Source organism: Neopsephotus bourkii, unplaced genomic scaffold (genome assembly GCF_033783945.1).
Source record: "Neopsephotus bourkii isolate Nb327-2 ecotype Australia unplaced genomic scaffold, CSIRO-AGI_Nbou_v1 NB_53, whole genome shotgun sequence".
Lineage (NCBI taxonomy): Eukaryota > Metazoa > Chordata > Aves > Psittaciformes > Psittacidae > Neopsephotus > Neopsephotus bourkii.
In genome coordinates, this window is record NW_026900570.1 from 2961550 (window position 1) to 2976160 (window position 14611).

Here is a 14611-nt window from a genome sequence, read left to right on the forward strand (position 1 = left end):
GCATTTGATCAATTTGCATTTTGGGTATTTTGCTACCTTACAGCAAAGCAAATCAGAGCAGTTTACAAACTCCATTTTCTGATACTTAATTTCTGTCTCCAAGATCAAGAAAGATACTTCTTTTAATAACTAGACTTTATTATATTGTCTGTTCCACAGACAGGAAGTAGAAATGCAGTTTGCAATAAAAAACATCTTGGGATGGTAAGAGAGGAAATGAAGCCGTATCAGTCACCGCTGATAGAGAGAGAAAGGCTCTATAAATACAGACATGTTGGGAAGTTCATTGCAAAGAAACTCAGGGGAACTTGCTAGGGCGCAAACTGCTTGATTTCCTCTCCGGAGCCATGCCATGTGAGCAACAGACAGTTTGGAGAGCACAGGCAGAAATGAGAGCTGCTGCTCATGCTACAGACAGCACCCTGCACGGTTTAGAAACTGCGGACACAAAATAGATTCTTTTTAATGCCCTCAGTAGCATTTTTAATACCCTGAATAATTTCTATACTGTACTGGGTGCTCTGCCAGAAAGACGGTGGCATTTGGGAAGCCAGGTAAAGCAGCCTTCAGCCCAACAAGGGCTAAGGAGTCTGGAAAGTTAAATACATGGCCATTGCAGCCTTCTCTGGGCAGAAGGGGGAAAGGAAGAGCTGGGGGAAAAAACAGCATGAAACAAGAAGATAAGAATCACTGGACTGACCAACACACTGACTGAGAAGGAAAGATGCTGGTATTGCCAGGCAGATGGGAGTCTTGTTCTGACTCAGTCCAGATAGAATCAGAAATAGGAAAGAGGGGTTTGCTGTGTTTGAAATTCTGTGAAAGAGCTCTGGACTACAGCTCTTCTTGAGTTCTTCCCTTAGGTGATGTGAGCTGTAACCATAAAGCCTCTCAGCTAAGGGATGTTAAAAGAGAATATGTCTGTGTTTTGATTCCTCTCTTCTAGGACTTTTCAGTTATGTCTGCAGGGTCTCTCCTACAGGCTCCCCTCCAGCTGGGCTTAAGAACACAAAAATGCACTCACCTGTAGTATCTCTGTGCTTCCAGCAAGATTCAGGTTTGGACACTCGAGTGAGTCACCTAAGAAGGGCTCTATAGATGCCCTTTACCCAAGTGAGAGAGGAAGCCTTCACTGCAGACAGAATGAAAGCTGGTTTACCGCACATCTGTCATGGCATTGGAGGACACAGCCCAGCCAGTGCTCCTCAACTTTTTGACCCCCTCCAGCCTCATCTTCAGTTCAGGTCTTTCTTCAAGCTGGCTCAAGTGGCTCCTGTCTGCCTCTCTCCATCCTAGGCTGGAACCAACCATTCCACCTAAAAGAAAAAACACGAAAAACACAACAAACTCTTCTCTCCCCTGCTTTTATCCCTTGAAAATATTTTATTGCTTTAACAGAACAGGCAAAATTCTGAGCAGGTTTGAAATACGTATGTTTCATCAGAGGGTTCCTCTTAGGAAGACAAACTAACTTTGCCATGAAAATAAGAGGAATCATTGCTTAGTAAGGTATTTACAGTATCTGGAAACAGAAACCTCCTGCCCACCAAAAAGGACTGTGCATACCATTTCCCACAACCCCAATGCCCTAATCTGAAACTGAAGATCAGATCTATGAAGCCACAGAGAGCAGGGAGAAAATCTGTTTCATCTCCTTTCTCTTTGATGTAGCTGCTTCATTTTAAAGTCTTTTAGTTGACAGGCTAATAAAATCTGGCCTTTTGAGCTTAAAATATGTATTTTTAATTTATTTTTTTTTGGTGTAGTGTATTATGAGGAAATGTCCTAGGCAGACCCATTCAAAGCTATGTCTGATCTAGGGTGCCCCTGACTGCCATGCTTTGTCCTTGGCAGCCACAGCCTGGTCTTCCTCTGACAAAACGCTTGAGGATCAGAGAAATGTACCCTATTGGTAAGGGTGGCAATATTTTTCCAGTCATCACTCACTCTTCCTAATCATGTATGCAGGTTAAAATTCCCTTAGGAGAGCTCTGAGCATCCCCCAAGGGCTCAGAGAGGCACTCACTGCTTGGTTTCCTCCAGGGAAAACTCCTGTATCCCAGTGATGAAGCTTCTCAAGCATGCCTTTCCCTTGAGAGGGGCCTGCTGTGTTTCAAAGACACTGGGTTGCTTTTCAAAGAAAATGGCATCACATTTCCTAAGCTACTTGCCTGGTGCTCTCAGAACCTACTCCACATTAAACCACCGTTACACAGGTCACATTTCCTCTTTCAAATGGATGGGAAGCAAGTTCATGATAATGACATCATTAGTATCAGAATGAAATGGGATTAGTAGGTACTGCTCATGTCAGAACTGCTGGTCACGTTCTGTACATGCCACAGCAGTAACCAGACTCACACAATTAGGAAAAATAAACCTAGAAAGTGTTTTTACTTAAAAAACTAGCAGACATCCTGAAGACAAAGCAAGCAACAAGGAATCGCCTGTAGCCTACAAGGCTTCCTGCAGAATGAATTCTAGCAAACAAGGTCATTTTGGAGATAAGTCTCTCTTGATCTCACAGCCCTGAAGGTAAAGCGAAAAACATCTGCAACTTACTTATTAACGTTTTAATTACTGCTACTACATAGAAATTATAGTAAAACTTACCCCTATTAAACCCTGGAGTCATTTGTGAAAGGTCATTCACTGAGGGTCAGCCTCTCTTTCCTTGTTTCATTTGTGTGCATTCTTTCTCCTGTTGCCCTTTCTTGGCTCCACTGCTTTGGTACTTTGTTCTTGCAAGCAGCACAGGACAGGCACAAGAGAAAGTGAATTGAGCTTCGACTAGCTGTCAATATGTGAACTTTAAATTTAGCAAACCTAGGTTTTATTCCCTACTTCACCACTCCCAGTGCAAATTTATACCCATATTTATTTCCATCCATAAAAAGTGTAATGCTTACTTAACAAAACTCAGTCCATGTAACTTCGTAGCACTCTGCAAAGCATCACAGTATTTAATCATAATGCACATGAACATCAACAGAGCTGTCTTCTCATCTACCCTTTTGCCTTGAGGGAGGACAAACTAAACTGTGCTTAGAGAACGTGTGATGAATTTTTAATAGTAGAGCTGCATAAAGATTCAAGTTGCACAACCTTCCTAAACACATCTGCTTCAGTGTTTATGTGCTCCACTCAGATGTTTTACACATCTTGAACCGTGCAGTTATTTTTTCATTCAGTAGTTCAACCTGAGTTGATACTAGCAAGAAATGTGAAAGACAGCATAAAAAGCTTCCATGAACACAACAGCATCAAAAAGGAAAGGAAAAGAGAAAGTTTGCTGCTGAATGTGGCAAGGGACCTTGCGATGGAAGACATGGAAAAGACCACGGCAGCAAGTACCTCTTTCTCTTTCCAGTTTTGGGCTCCCACACACAGTAAAACAATGGCCAGCAGAAGACCATCAAGGGGATTATGGGTTGTAAGTGTGCAATGCACAAGAGAGGCTGAGAGCTGCATGTGTTCAGCCTTTAGAACAGAACCCTTGCTGCTGTTCATGACTGCTTACTAGGAGAGTATAAAGAAAGTAAGAGCCAGACTTGGCTTGGAGCTGCACAGGGATGAAATGAGTGTCAACAGCCACTTGTGGAATAACGGACATTTGGATCAGATACGAGGATGCTTTATTACCTTGAGAGCAGCAAAACACAGAGAGGATGACCACAGAGACTGTGGTACATCCATCCTTAAAGGTACTGAAAACTTGACAGAACTCCAGAAGTCTCTTCCAGCCATACCTCCACAATTCCTTTCTACAGTTCTACTTTATAACTCATGGCAGAGAAAGCCGCAGGGTAATGAGTAGAGACTATATTTCCCTGACATCCAGCAGATCCCTAAGTGGTGGAATGCTCTGTATTTAAGTGACTGCTACATCAGGACAGATATTTTACAAAGTACAGAAGCTTATAGTATGTACCTAATACTTCTACAAACAAGTAAATAAACATGAAAGGTACCTATTTTTTCCTGAGGACAGGATCAAATTGACACTGCAGTATTATAATCTTCTACTAAAGAAAAACCATGTTCCTAACAGCAAGCTAGTATCAGAACACTTCATCAAACCCTTTCTCTATCACTAATCATACAAACAGTAACATCTGTGCAAGCCAGTTGGCTCTGGACAGCTCCTGTGGTTCTTGAAAGACTATTTCTTGGCAGGTTCTGTTTTTTACTCTAATTGAAAGGTTAATCAAATCAGTCATACTTGTATGTTGGCTAAATAAACACACTGTCTCTACTGATGATGAAACAGATGCATTACCACTCATGTTTCCCACAGGGTTCATTTGTTCCATGATTGCATTCAGTTTTCTTCAAGCTTCTCTATGCAGTATTTGACAGCATTTTGGATAGTTTTCATAAGGAGATCCACCTTTCACATGCTATTGCATTCACACATCTCTCAACTTTGGTAGTTCTGGCAAAGGTATTATATATCCTCAGCACTCCTTCATTGTGGAAAACATGGAAGAAGTTAATCCTAAAAAAGGTTGAGAACACTTACTAAATGCATTATTGAGTCTTACTACTTATGTTGCTGAGGCAGAAAACACTGAGATATTCAAACCCAGTTCTTCTTTGCCTCTCCAGCCTCAATGCCAAGCTTCATTTTGCAGAAAGCTGTTTCAGCAGGTCTTGTAAGCATCTAGAACCCAGCCCTGCAAATTCACATGCCTTGTGTTTGATTTCATGAACTGTTACACAGTGCTGCTGACTGACGACACGCGTGAATCTCTTTCTGAAACCAGCATTTACATGTGACATGGCAGTTCACCGTTTGTAAGGCATATAGAAGATGTGATGAATGCATGACAGGTAGAAAACATTTATTCAAGTTTAAAAGTTTTGCATACTACAACATTTCAGAAGTCCAAAAGCCGCAACAGCTGGCATTTGTTTTAAAGGAAAAGGAATCCAAAAATGTCTTGCAACCTGGTAACTGGTATAATGAAGTAAATCTCAAGCCATACAGAAATTAACATGGAATTAGGTAATTACAGTATTACATGTTCTGAAGTGTATTTGAAGGGGGGGGAGGGGGAAGTGCACTTTTCTCCATTAAACAAATAGTATTTACGGAATGCATTACTGAAGTTCTTTAGGGTGGGATTCATCTCACTTATTTTCTGTGTACTAGAAGATATAGATCACTAAACTAGTTTGTAGAGAGAACATCTCTCTGCACGGGTCTTTAACCAAGTCAGGTTTTAGAGATATTCTCTCCCTCCACTGACAGTAAAGGGAGACCAGACTTGCCAGGTCTACACTTCTGAACAATTTAAGAATTTGCTTAACAACTCATCAGACCACAATTAACTCCCACTGCAACTGTTCATTTTTTTTTGTTTTACTAATTTTAAAAGTTAAAGTATTAAATCACGTCATTGACCTCCAATCTTAGGTCTCCATGTTAGACTTTTTCTTAATCTATCTCATAATGAAGAGGAAGCTGTTCTTATGGAGAGCTGAACATCATGCTAAGAAAAAGCACATAACTCATTACAAGTAAATGGCATTTGGGGAAAATTAGCATTTTCTCCCACCCTCTACCATACCTTTTTAACCTCCAATTCACTTAAAACCATCTTGACCCAAAACACAGCATTCTCATTTACTACATTTTGTCACCCTGCCAACAGTAACACTGACAGATATTTTACCATTCTGTTTAGCATCACGTAGCCCCCTACTGCTTACAGTGCCAAATATGGGACTAACTTGGGATAGCTGAAGAAGCCAGAGGCAGCAGTAATAGGCAAGTCACAGAACTGACCTCCATGGGACTTCATTCATCTTGAAATTTACTGCCACTGTGTTCCCACAGCTCGAGTTTGTCATTCATTTAAGCACTTCACTGAACTGAGGCATGGGAAGAATAGCAACAGAAATAGTGGTCAAATATCAGGTGGATTTACATTTTAACCCATGGCACATAATAGAGATTTGAAATTACTAATCTCTTGGTAGAAACCTTTGTATAAGCTAAAAATGAAAGTTTACCTCAATTTAACGATACTGTATTTGTAAAAGCTTTCCTGTAAAATGGTTCTGCATAAAATACAGAATGCCTGGAAAAAAAAAACAAGCTATTGTTTAAAGTATTTTTTATCTTCCATTTTTAATTGTTTTGTGAATGGGTCACAAGCTGCTATAATATGCTTGATGCCACACAAACAAGTGAATATCTGCAATCCACAAGAGTTCAACAGCTTCAAGCTAACTTCTTGACCTGCTAGAACCTAAACTGATAAAAATGGTAAAATCAGATTATTAGAACTGTATGTGTATTACGAAATACAACTGAACATGGATTCAGGAGACTAGTTTTTAGTATTTATTTAGGAAAACTCACTATACAAACAAAAGTTATCACAACAGCATAATATGCAGGGTTATAGTTTTTCCTTCCTTCAAGCTGTTTCTTTGTTTCAGTAAAAACACATGTATACATTTACAATGATTCCCCTCTAAAGCACTGGGATTTCATATATTAAAACATACCTGGTAAAATAAGCTTAAAATAATTTTACATTGCTTGGAAAAAGATTTGAGTAATTTACTCTTACCAGAGTGCCATTGTTGCACAGTATTCAAAAAAATGAACCACCACTAAAATAGAGAGTAAAACATTTAAAAGTACATTTATTTAAAATGTGGGCAAAATATCAATATAAAAGAAAATAGAGTATAAGAAATAAAAATAAAGTACAAAACATTTTCATCTTCAACAACCATAATTTAATAGATAGCAAGCCCTTTTATTTGTACATCCAAATTACACTCTTGCCTAAGTACCATCATTTACGTTAAAATGTTTAAAAACGGGCTCATAATACCTAAAGTGGGCTTTCTTAAAATGGCAGTATAATACAAAACATAGTAAATTATGTTTCAGCATAATAAAATTACACATCCTAAAAAAGATGCAGTTCATTTTTGCTTTCCTGCTTTAAACTGCTCATCATCCCTAGGAAAACAGCTGGAAAACAGCATCCACAGGAAGTTTAGGTTGCTTTGTACAATGGCTGAACAGCTAGATCTAATGCTCCAAGCATTCCGAAGCAGTAAGGCATTTCACTATCCATCAAGTAAATTTATATGTAAGTGTGTTAAGAAAGAACAACTTTAAGAAATGACTGCAAAATAGAACTTACATGAAAAAAAAAGCATGCATAAAGACACTGGTCCCTTTCACTGTATTTATCAAACAAGGTTTATAATCTTCAGTAGAAAGCTGTTCTCCTCATCTGCATGGAACTTGTGACAAATACTTTCCTTAATGTCAATTCTTTTCCTGTTCTTACAGTTCTACTACTATTATTTTCTGACAAGCCTGCCTCCCACCTCCACTGAAGTATTTCCTATCAAAAAGTAATTCCACTTCGAATTTAAGATAGGTTTCTACGTGTTAATCTACCCTCCTATCAAGGAAACATTACACATCCTAAAAATTTATAAATCATTAGTTCCTAATTAAGAAAAACTTAACTACCACACTTCCCTAAGCAGCAGACAGGCTTTACAGAAAAAGGATATGATTCATAATCCAGTGTCTGAGTAAGTACTCCAGTCAGGACAAACTCTGCATTGTGGACATCTGGAAATATGCAAAACATACATTCAGTTTACAACCTACAAAGACATTCTTCCTCATTCTGCACACATTTCAGGAGAGGCCAGTCTGTACCTTTCCACCCCCTCAGACAAAGGCGTAAGAGAGTACTGCCTGCCAGTACCAGGGCCATCACACACTGCACGCCATGAATATTAAGACTTCCCAGTGCACACCATGTTTTGGGGTTCTATACTCAGGCTAAAATAACTTAAGTGGAAAAACCTTAAATCTTTAACTAACTCGATTACTCAGTAATCTTGTCTCACCCAGGACTGAAGCCTCAAGTTCAAGCCTACCCTTCCAGAGATTTATGGTGACTTGGCTATAAAATACCTTGATTAGAAATACCCAGCAGACAGCTGGCTCAGGTTTCTCCATGTTTTGCAGGATAGACCATGTATTCTACTATTATCTGAAAGCTTCAAAAGTTGTCTGTACTTGTAAAGTAGTAATAATAATAACAAAAATGACAGCAATACTGTTCAAATTACATTGAATTTGATATATATATATATAATATTCTTATACATACCTATGAGTATATACATACCTATGGCTCTTGCGAAATATTCTCGACATAAATGAAGGTCATTTTCACAGGAAATCAAGATTATCTCTGGCAGACTCTAAACAAAAGAAACTATTTGTAAGCTCAGAATAACACAGTAAAATCTTAACAGTAAATTTCAGAAAGCAACACTATACACACTTTATTCTGCTTATGCTCCATGAGTTTTCGAAAAGACGGTTGTTTAGATAACACTTTTCCTCCTGCGCATTCCACAATAGCTTTCATGGTGGAAAGGCTGGGACAAATTCCAGGTGTAATGTAAAAATATTTTCCCTAAAAAAAAAAAGAAAGAATAAGAAAAAGAACCTTGTTAACTGATATTTGCAACACATTGTTTTATTATCATGTGACTTTTCTCTTACACAATCATGGAGCCAACTTTGTAAGCTGATGTTAGGTATCACAGCTTATGGTAACAAATTCATCAGCTGATGAATTGTTCTTTACTACCACTGACGTTTTTCCTGGAGGGGAAACCCCACAGTTTGAACAGCTTAGACGTGCCTCTTTCAACACCTGTAAAGTGAGTGATCTTTCAGGAACTTCCAGCTGTTAAGTAATAGCCAATTTATTACTTCCTGACAAAAATCATACTACTACTCGACTGATACAGGTGATCACATCACAAAGTAGATTATCTCTGTTTACCAGATGGGAATAAAAAAAAACCCCTCAGCTATGTGAACTGCAAAACTGAGTGAAATGTATTTAAATGCCCCTTTTTAGGTGGTTTGCCTCCATAGTCTCAAATTCAGCTAGGCTGAAGAATCTCTAGCAACTTGCATCTTCAGACACCTCTCTGCACTGCAGTGCAATTGTGACATGAAAGCCATCCTGCAGCATTCTAGCAAACAGCCTGGTGGAAAGTGAGTACTTCAAGACAAATCAGACTAGATCTCCCCGAGGCTGAAGTGCAAATCACTCTAAGATTCACATTTTTATCGCCTAGTGTAAAATAAAAAAGAAACAAAAATCCCCAAATAAGTCCCCTCCGTAAGTGGCTTTTTACAAGCAATAGAGCAATGCTCTCAATTTTGTAAGGGAACAAATAATGCATATTGAGCATATGCTGAGCTTGTTTTTTTACAGGATCCAGTCACTTGAAGCTTAGATCCATCCCAACAACGCTCAGGCAGGAAACAGGCTTAAAGTAAAAAATGAAATTTATAACCAATTCTTTATGTTATATGATAGTCCGCTTTACTGTCCTCAGTTCAAAACCTGCAGCCCCCATGCTGATAAAATTACGTTGAAAAGCTCCACCTGCTTAAATGCCATTTTAAACTGCATACCTTGAACAGTGGAGCTACTTGTGCTCTCTTTAGAGACTCCTCTAAACTAAAGCAGAAAAGCACCTCAGCTTCAGCATCTCTGAGCACAAAGTTCTGCTCATCTGAAAAAGAAAGACTGATGGTGTAAAATACACAAAAGACAAAAACATCCACGTAACTCAGGACATAATCTGATCAGAAAATGCTGGTGGCAGTGTGACTCCAAATGATAATAAACACCTACTGATTTTAACATGATTATAGTATCTCATTAGGGCTCTTACAACTGTGACCCACAATTACTTGCGAGAAAAAAAAACTGTGTGTGCATTTTACACTTCTTAACCTAGCAATAACCACTGTTCTTTTTCTAACTTACTGGAGTAGCTTGCTAAATTGTACTGGTTGACTCTCTACAAGCAAAGGAGAAAAACAATTACATTTAAGTTCAAATCATTGTGACAACCTATGGGAGCCCAGAAAGTGCCTTAAACTCTTCACACAGCAGTAACAGAAAACTTCATGTTTCCCTTGTCCTGATATCAAGCTATTTTTCACCTTTTATTAGGGATGGAGTTTTAGTCTTAACTTTACCTTTCCACAAAAAGCTGAGTCAAATGTATTTCTAAATAAGATTTAATTCAAAACATCTAAGTTTAAAGAACAAAAAAAATTTATATGGAGAACAATCTGGTCTTCCCAAGGACAATTCTGACAACCTGCAAGAGATGTGACTTTAAGACAAAGAAAAACAGTAGGTCATTTTTCGTAAACAACTGCCATACATTCCATCATTGTACTAGGTACAGAAGTGAAAGCAGCCCATTAGCTAAAAATTGACTAAACTTCAGTAGTCAGCAAGTACAGTACTTCAAATAATACACCAAAACAGTCGTCCTATAAACATCCAGACTTTCTTTATCTTCTGATAGCTTCCAAATGGATTGATTTCTCAGTTCACTAATGCTGAACCAAGTAAGTTGCCTTCTCAAGATTTAAAAAAATGTTTGCTGGTTTATTGGTTAATCATCCATAGATTTAAGCCTTCATGATGATGGTTAGGCAGCATGTTATATGTACAACTTTTTGCAAGAAAACAAGTAAAAAGTATAAAACAATCATAAACCAAATCACTGGCTTTTAAGAAGTCTTAAAACTAATCCCAACCACAGCTAAAATCCACAAATGGCTACACAAGGAAGAAATACGATGCTTAACAACACCCAACGAACTTAATCCCTCTAAAACAAACTTATAAAGGATGTTCCTATTTCATTTAAGGGAAAAAAAGCCTGTACTAAATCAAATTAAAACTGAATGAAACAAAATGCGTACTGAAAGAGAACCTAAAAATTTTTTACAAAACCTTCTACATAGTTCTTCAAAAGTTGTGAATTATGATAGTCAGACTTGCTACAGAATTACAATCTTTGCTTTCGAAAACTAAACATTTTAAAGAACTGGCAAGAAACACTGAAGTCAGAAGTCAAAATAACGAAGTATATTTAAATACACTTGCCAGTGAATCTTAAGTTTACTATAAAAATTGTTACTACTTTAACTTACCAACAAACTTCTGGCATTTGAAACACTCTTCTAACCAGTCTGGAGTTACTATGTGCTTGACTACAGAAATTGCTGTCAGGAACTTGACAGTTCGGGTCACTTTACTTGCAATTAGATGGGTACATTTCTGGGCAGATTCTGCTACTTCACCTCCAAGGATATACAGTTTCTAAAAGTTGTACAAAAACCAAATCAGAATGGAACAGTCCCTTAAAATGGCAGGGGAAAAAAAAAAGAAGAATCATGCCATCAAATAGAACTAAGCTCCTAATGGAACAGTAAATAGAGGGTATTTCTGTATTACAGTAGATTTTTTATTAAGGTGATTAATTTTGACAGTTTATAGCATTAAAAACCCAGTATTTCCAGACATAAATTTTACCAGGCAAGAGTGAAAGTGAAAAAACCCAAACAACCCTGTGCTTCAAAGCTCAGCCAAGATGTGAATAAATACATAAATTAAACGCTCTTTTGGAAAGAATATTTAGTAATTATTGAGGTTCAAGGAATTATTATATTTTTATAGCATTCAAAGAATGTTACAAATTACTTAAGAGTTTTGAGACAGCTTTATTTGGGAACAGAACAAAACCTCCATGGGAACCTATTATCTCACACCTGCCATAAGTTTTGTCATCAGCTTTCTGTGAAGCATTTAGTATTAGATAACAACTAGAAGCATCTTGGATTCTATGCAGTATAACCATCACTACTGTTCTCACCTAAATTTGCTCATGAAGTTTGCTGATTCAAAACAAATGAGTAAGGGGCTTTCTTGCTTTTTAAAACAACTGAATGGGAAGAAAAAACAACTAGTGTAGCAGTGTGAAGTAGCTAGCTAAAGCAGAACAGTTACCAAATAAAACTCACTTCACAAAAATCTACACTCTAACTTGAGCCCCTGTCTAAGTATGGGGTTTTATCCACATGCTAATCAAGTACATGCTACTTAATCAAGACAACTGAATATCAAGAAAAAAGTTACCAGATGTTTCAATGTATTTCACAAGACATAATCATGAAAGTCACCTTAATGTACTGTTGAACTTGCATAGGTTCAAATCCTGTGAAAAGCACCATTGGTGTCAGTTCTGGGGTGAGTTTTTTAGTAGGTGGTGGCAAGTCTTCAATCCTACAAAATATGTGAAATACAGCAGAATGTGAAGTCTGGGCCCAAAATTGTATTACTTTAAAACTAGACAAGCACACTCTTGCAACTTTTACCAATGAAAATGCTCAGATGAATGAGAATTAGACAGGATCAATCTTCTTCTGAAGAAAAACTTATTATGCTGAGAACAAAACATATTCTCCTGATTCTGTTCTCTTCCAATTCTCTTACTACTTCACTCAGTATTGTTTCATTGCTACCAGCTGAGTAGCCAGCAACGTGCAAAAACCTCATTAATGGTTATTTCAATTAGCAGGACACAGGACAAAAGCAGACTGGTGGCCTGACACTTCTGTGGAAAAGTCAACCAAGGACTACTGGCATTAATGGCTCGCTATACTTACCTTGCTCTTTTGGAAGACGGCTGAAGACTGGATTCATTTTGCTTTGGTTTCAAAGGCAACCTCACACCCTGAAATTAGACCATCCACACATTTGTATTTGAATTGAACAGGGAAAACAACTTCTACTCTGAAAGAGGAAAACTATACACTGATATTCTGAGACTTTATTAAAGAAACTTAAAAACAAATGAAAGACACATACTACAGAATGCATACTGTAAGCAACAGGTACACCTATTGCTTATACAACTGACTCAAGAGCAAAGGTGAGCATTAACCAGAGCTTCTCCACAAAGTCATGTAACCACTTAAGTTTATACGAAATGAAACACTGTAGGACTTTTTTTTTTCCTTTAAATAAAGCTAATATTCATCAAAAGAAAATATAAATAATTAAACGAGAAAGTGACTGAAAAAAACTGCCCATTTGTTAAATACATTAAGACTGGTGCTTAAGAATCAACAGAGAATAGTGACACCTGCACTTTACGCACTGAAGTTCCCTAGTCACATAAAGAGAAGCTCCAGAGGATGCTCAGGTACTCATGGACAGACATTCACACCTCTCCAGTACTAGGTGTGCGACTACAGCATTTGCTCAGGGATAGAGAAATGTAGCTTTTAGGCTGTCCTTGGCCTGAGTAACTTGAAATCACCGCTGTCGGCTGCAGCAGTGTGTGACTTCTACTCCTTTTTAACCTTCAAATTTACACCTAAAATTTAATGAGGAGTGCTGGAGGCACATGACCAGGAAGACAAGCAGCATTATTCTAGCCTTGCTGTGAGGACAGTCCTTTGGGAGGAACAGGCCACAGAGGTCTGTTCCCTACTCTCAGGATGTGCGTTTTTATGCCAGACAATCACTAGTAAGAAAAGCACACATGCTCACTTTTTGATAGACATTTCAACTGTGAAAATTCAAAAGGTAGAGGCATGAACAGTGTCTGAAAGACATCTGTCATCAGAAGAGGAACCCACACTTTAAATCCCAAGACGAACAGAAATGCCTACTGTGAAGGCAGAATATCTGACACTTCCACATGCCCAGCATTTTCTATTACCAAATCATATTCTTCATGCATGATCATTCTGAGAGGAGGTGGACAAGATTACCTCCAGAAATCTCTTTCAATCTAAATTACAAGATTCTCACTTCACATGGGCAAGAAGGGTCCCCAAACGATAAATACAGGAACAGCTTCTGACCCCTAAGCTCTCTCTATTTGCTATGCAAGACAAAATACGGATCATTACTTGGTCTGAGTCACACATAGAAGGCAAAAGACCAATTTTAAGATGTGCTCAACTGCAGTGTGGAAGCAAAGCGTGGTGGTAAGAAACCCAAAACTAAGTTAGTTAAGGCTATTTTAAAGATCAACAGCACATACTGGATCTCCTTGAGGATGTCTTTTGTCACTAGTAGAATGCATCCTTCTTCAGAAAAATATACACGTTTTTAAAAGACTGATTTCCTAAAAATTAATTTCCTAAGGGCCCAGAAAACAACTCCACAGGGATCTAGAAGAAGAATGTTTCAAACTTACGGCCAGGGATACAGTAGTGGCTATTTCTAAAGCTGAAAGGTATGAAAACAACAAATAGTGCCCTGATACCATTTAAAGTATTAGTACAAGTTAAGTTACAACAGTTACTAAGCTCCTCTTTTCTGAAGAGTATACAAAATGACTAAGTGATCCAGAACACAAGAGGTACGGCAAAACATTTTTGTGCAATATAAAACATTATCTGGTAGTCACCTGTTGTACAAATGAACTGAAAGCTCACTAGCTCAAACTGGGATTTACCTTCATCAAGATAACCATTTTCACAGTGTCTATCAAGTACAAATCTGAAGTGGGAAGTCAATTTAAAATACAAAAACTGAAATAGTTTTCTACATATTCAAAACATGGAAACAGTCCAGGAGATAAATCGCAGTTTCCACCTCAGCTCTTACACCTGTCTAATGTTTTGCATGTTTCATAGAATATACTACATGTCAAGAATTCAATGTTTTATATTTTTTTAAGGTACATTCTTCATTATTCATTTACA

At 37.8% G+C, this 14611-nt stretch overlaps 1 protein-coding gene across 1 annotated transcript in view; it reads right to left on the reverse strand.

The window, feature by feature from the left end:
- Positions 1 to 6329: 6329 nt before the first annotated feature.
- The window catches only part of PAXIP1 (PAX interacting protein 1), a 37101-nt gene continuing 28819 nt past the window's right edge, over positions 6330 to 14611 (reverse strand). Inside the window, 8 exon segments of the mRNA XM_061349371.1 lie at positions 6330 to 7114; positions 7551 to 7615; positions 8184 to 8259; positions 8343 to 8477; positions 9497 to 9597; positions 11042 to 11210; positions 12071 to 12173; positions 12557 to 12624. Of these exon segments, the coding sequence (XP_061205355.1) occupies positions 7103 to 7114; positions 7551 to 7615; positions 8184 to 8259; positions 8343 to 8477; positions 9497 to 9597; positions 11042 to 11210; positions 12071 to 12173; positions 12557 to 12624 (729 nt within the window). The 3' untranslated portion in view covers positions 6330 to 7102.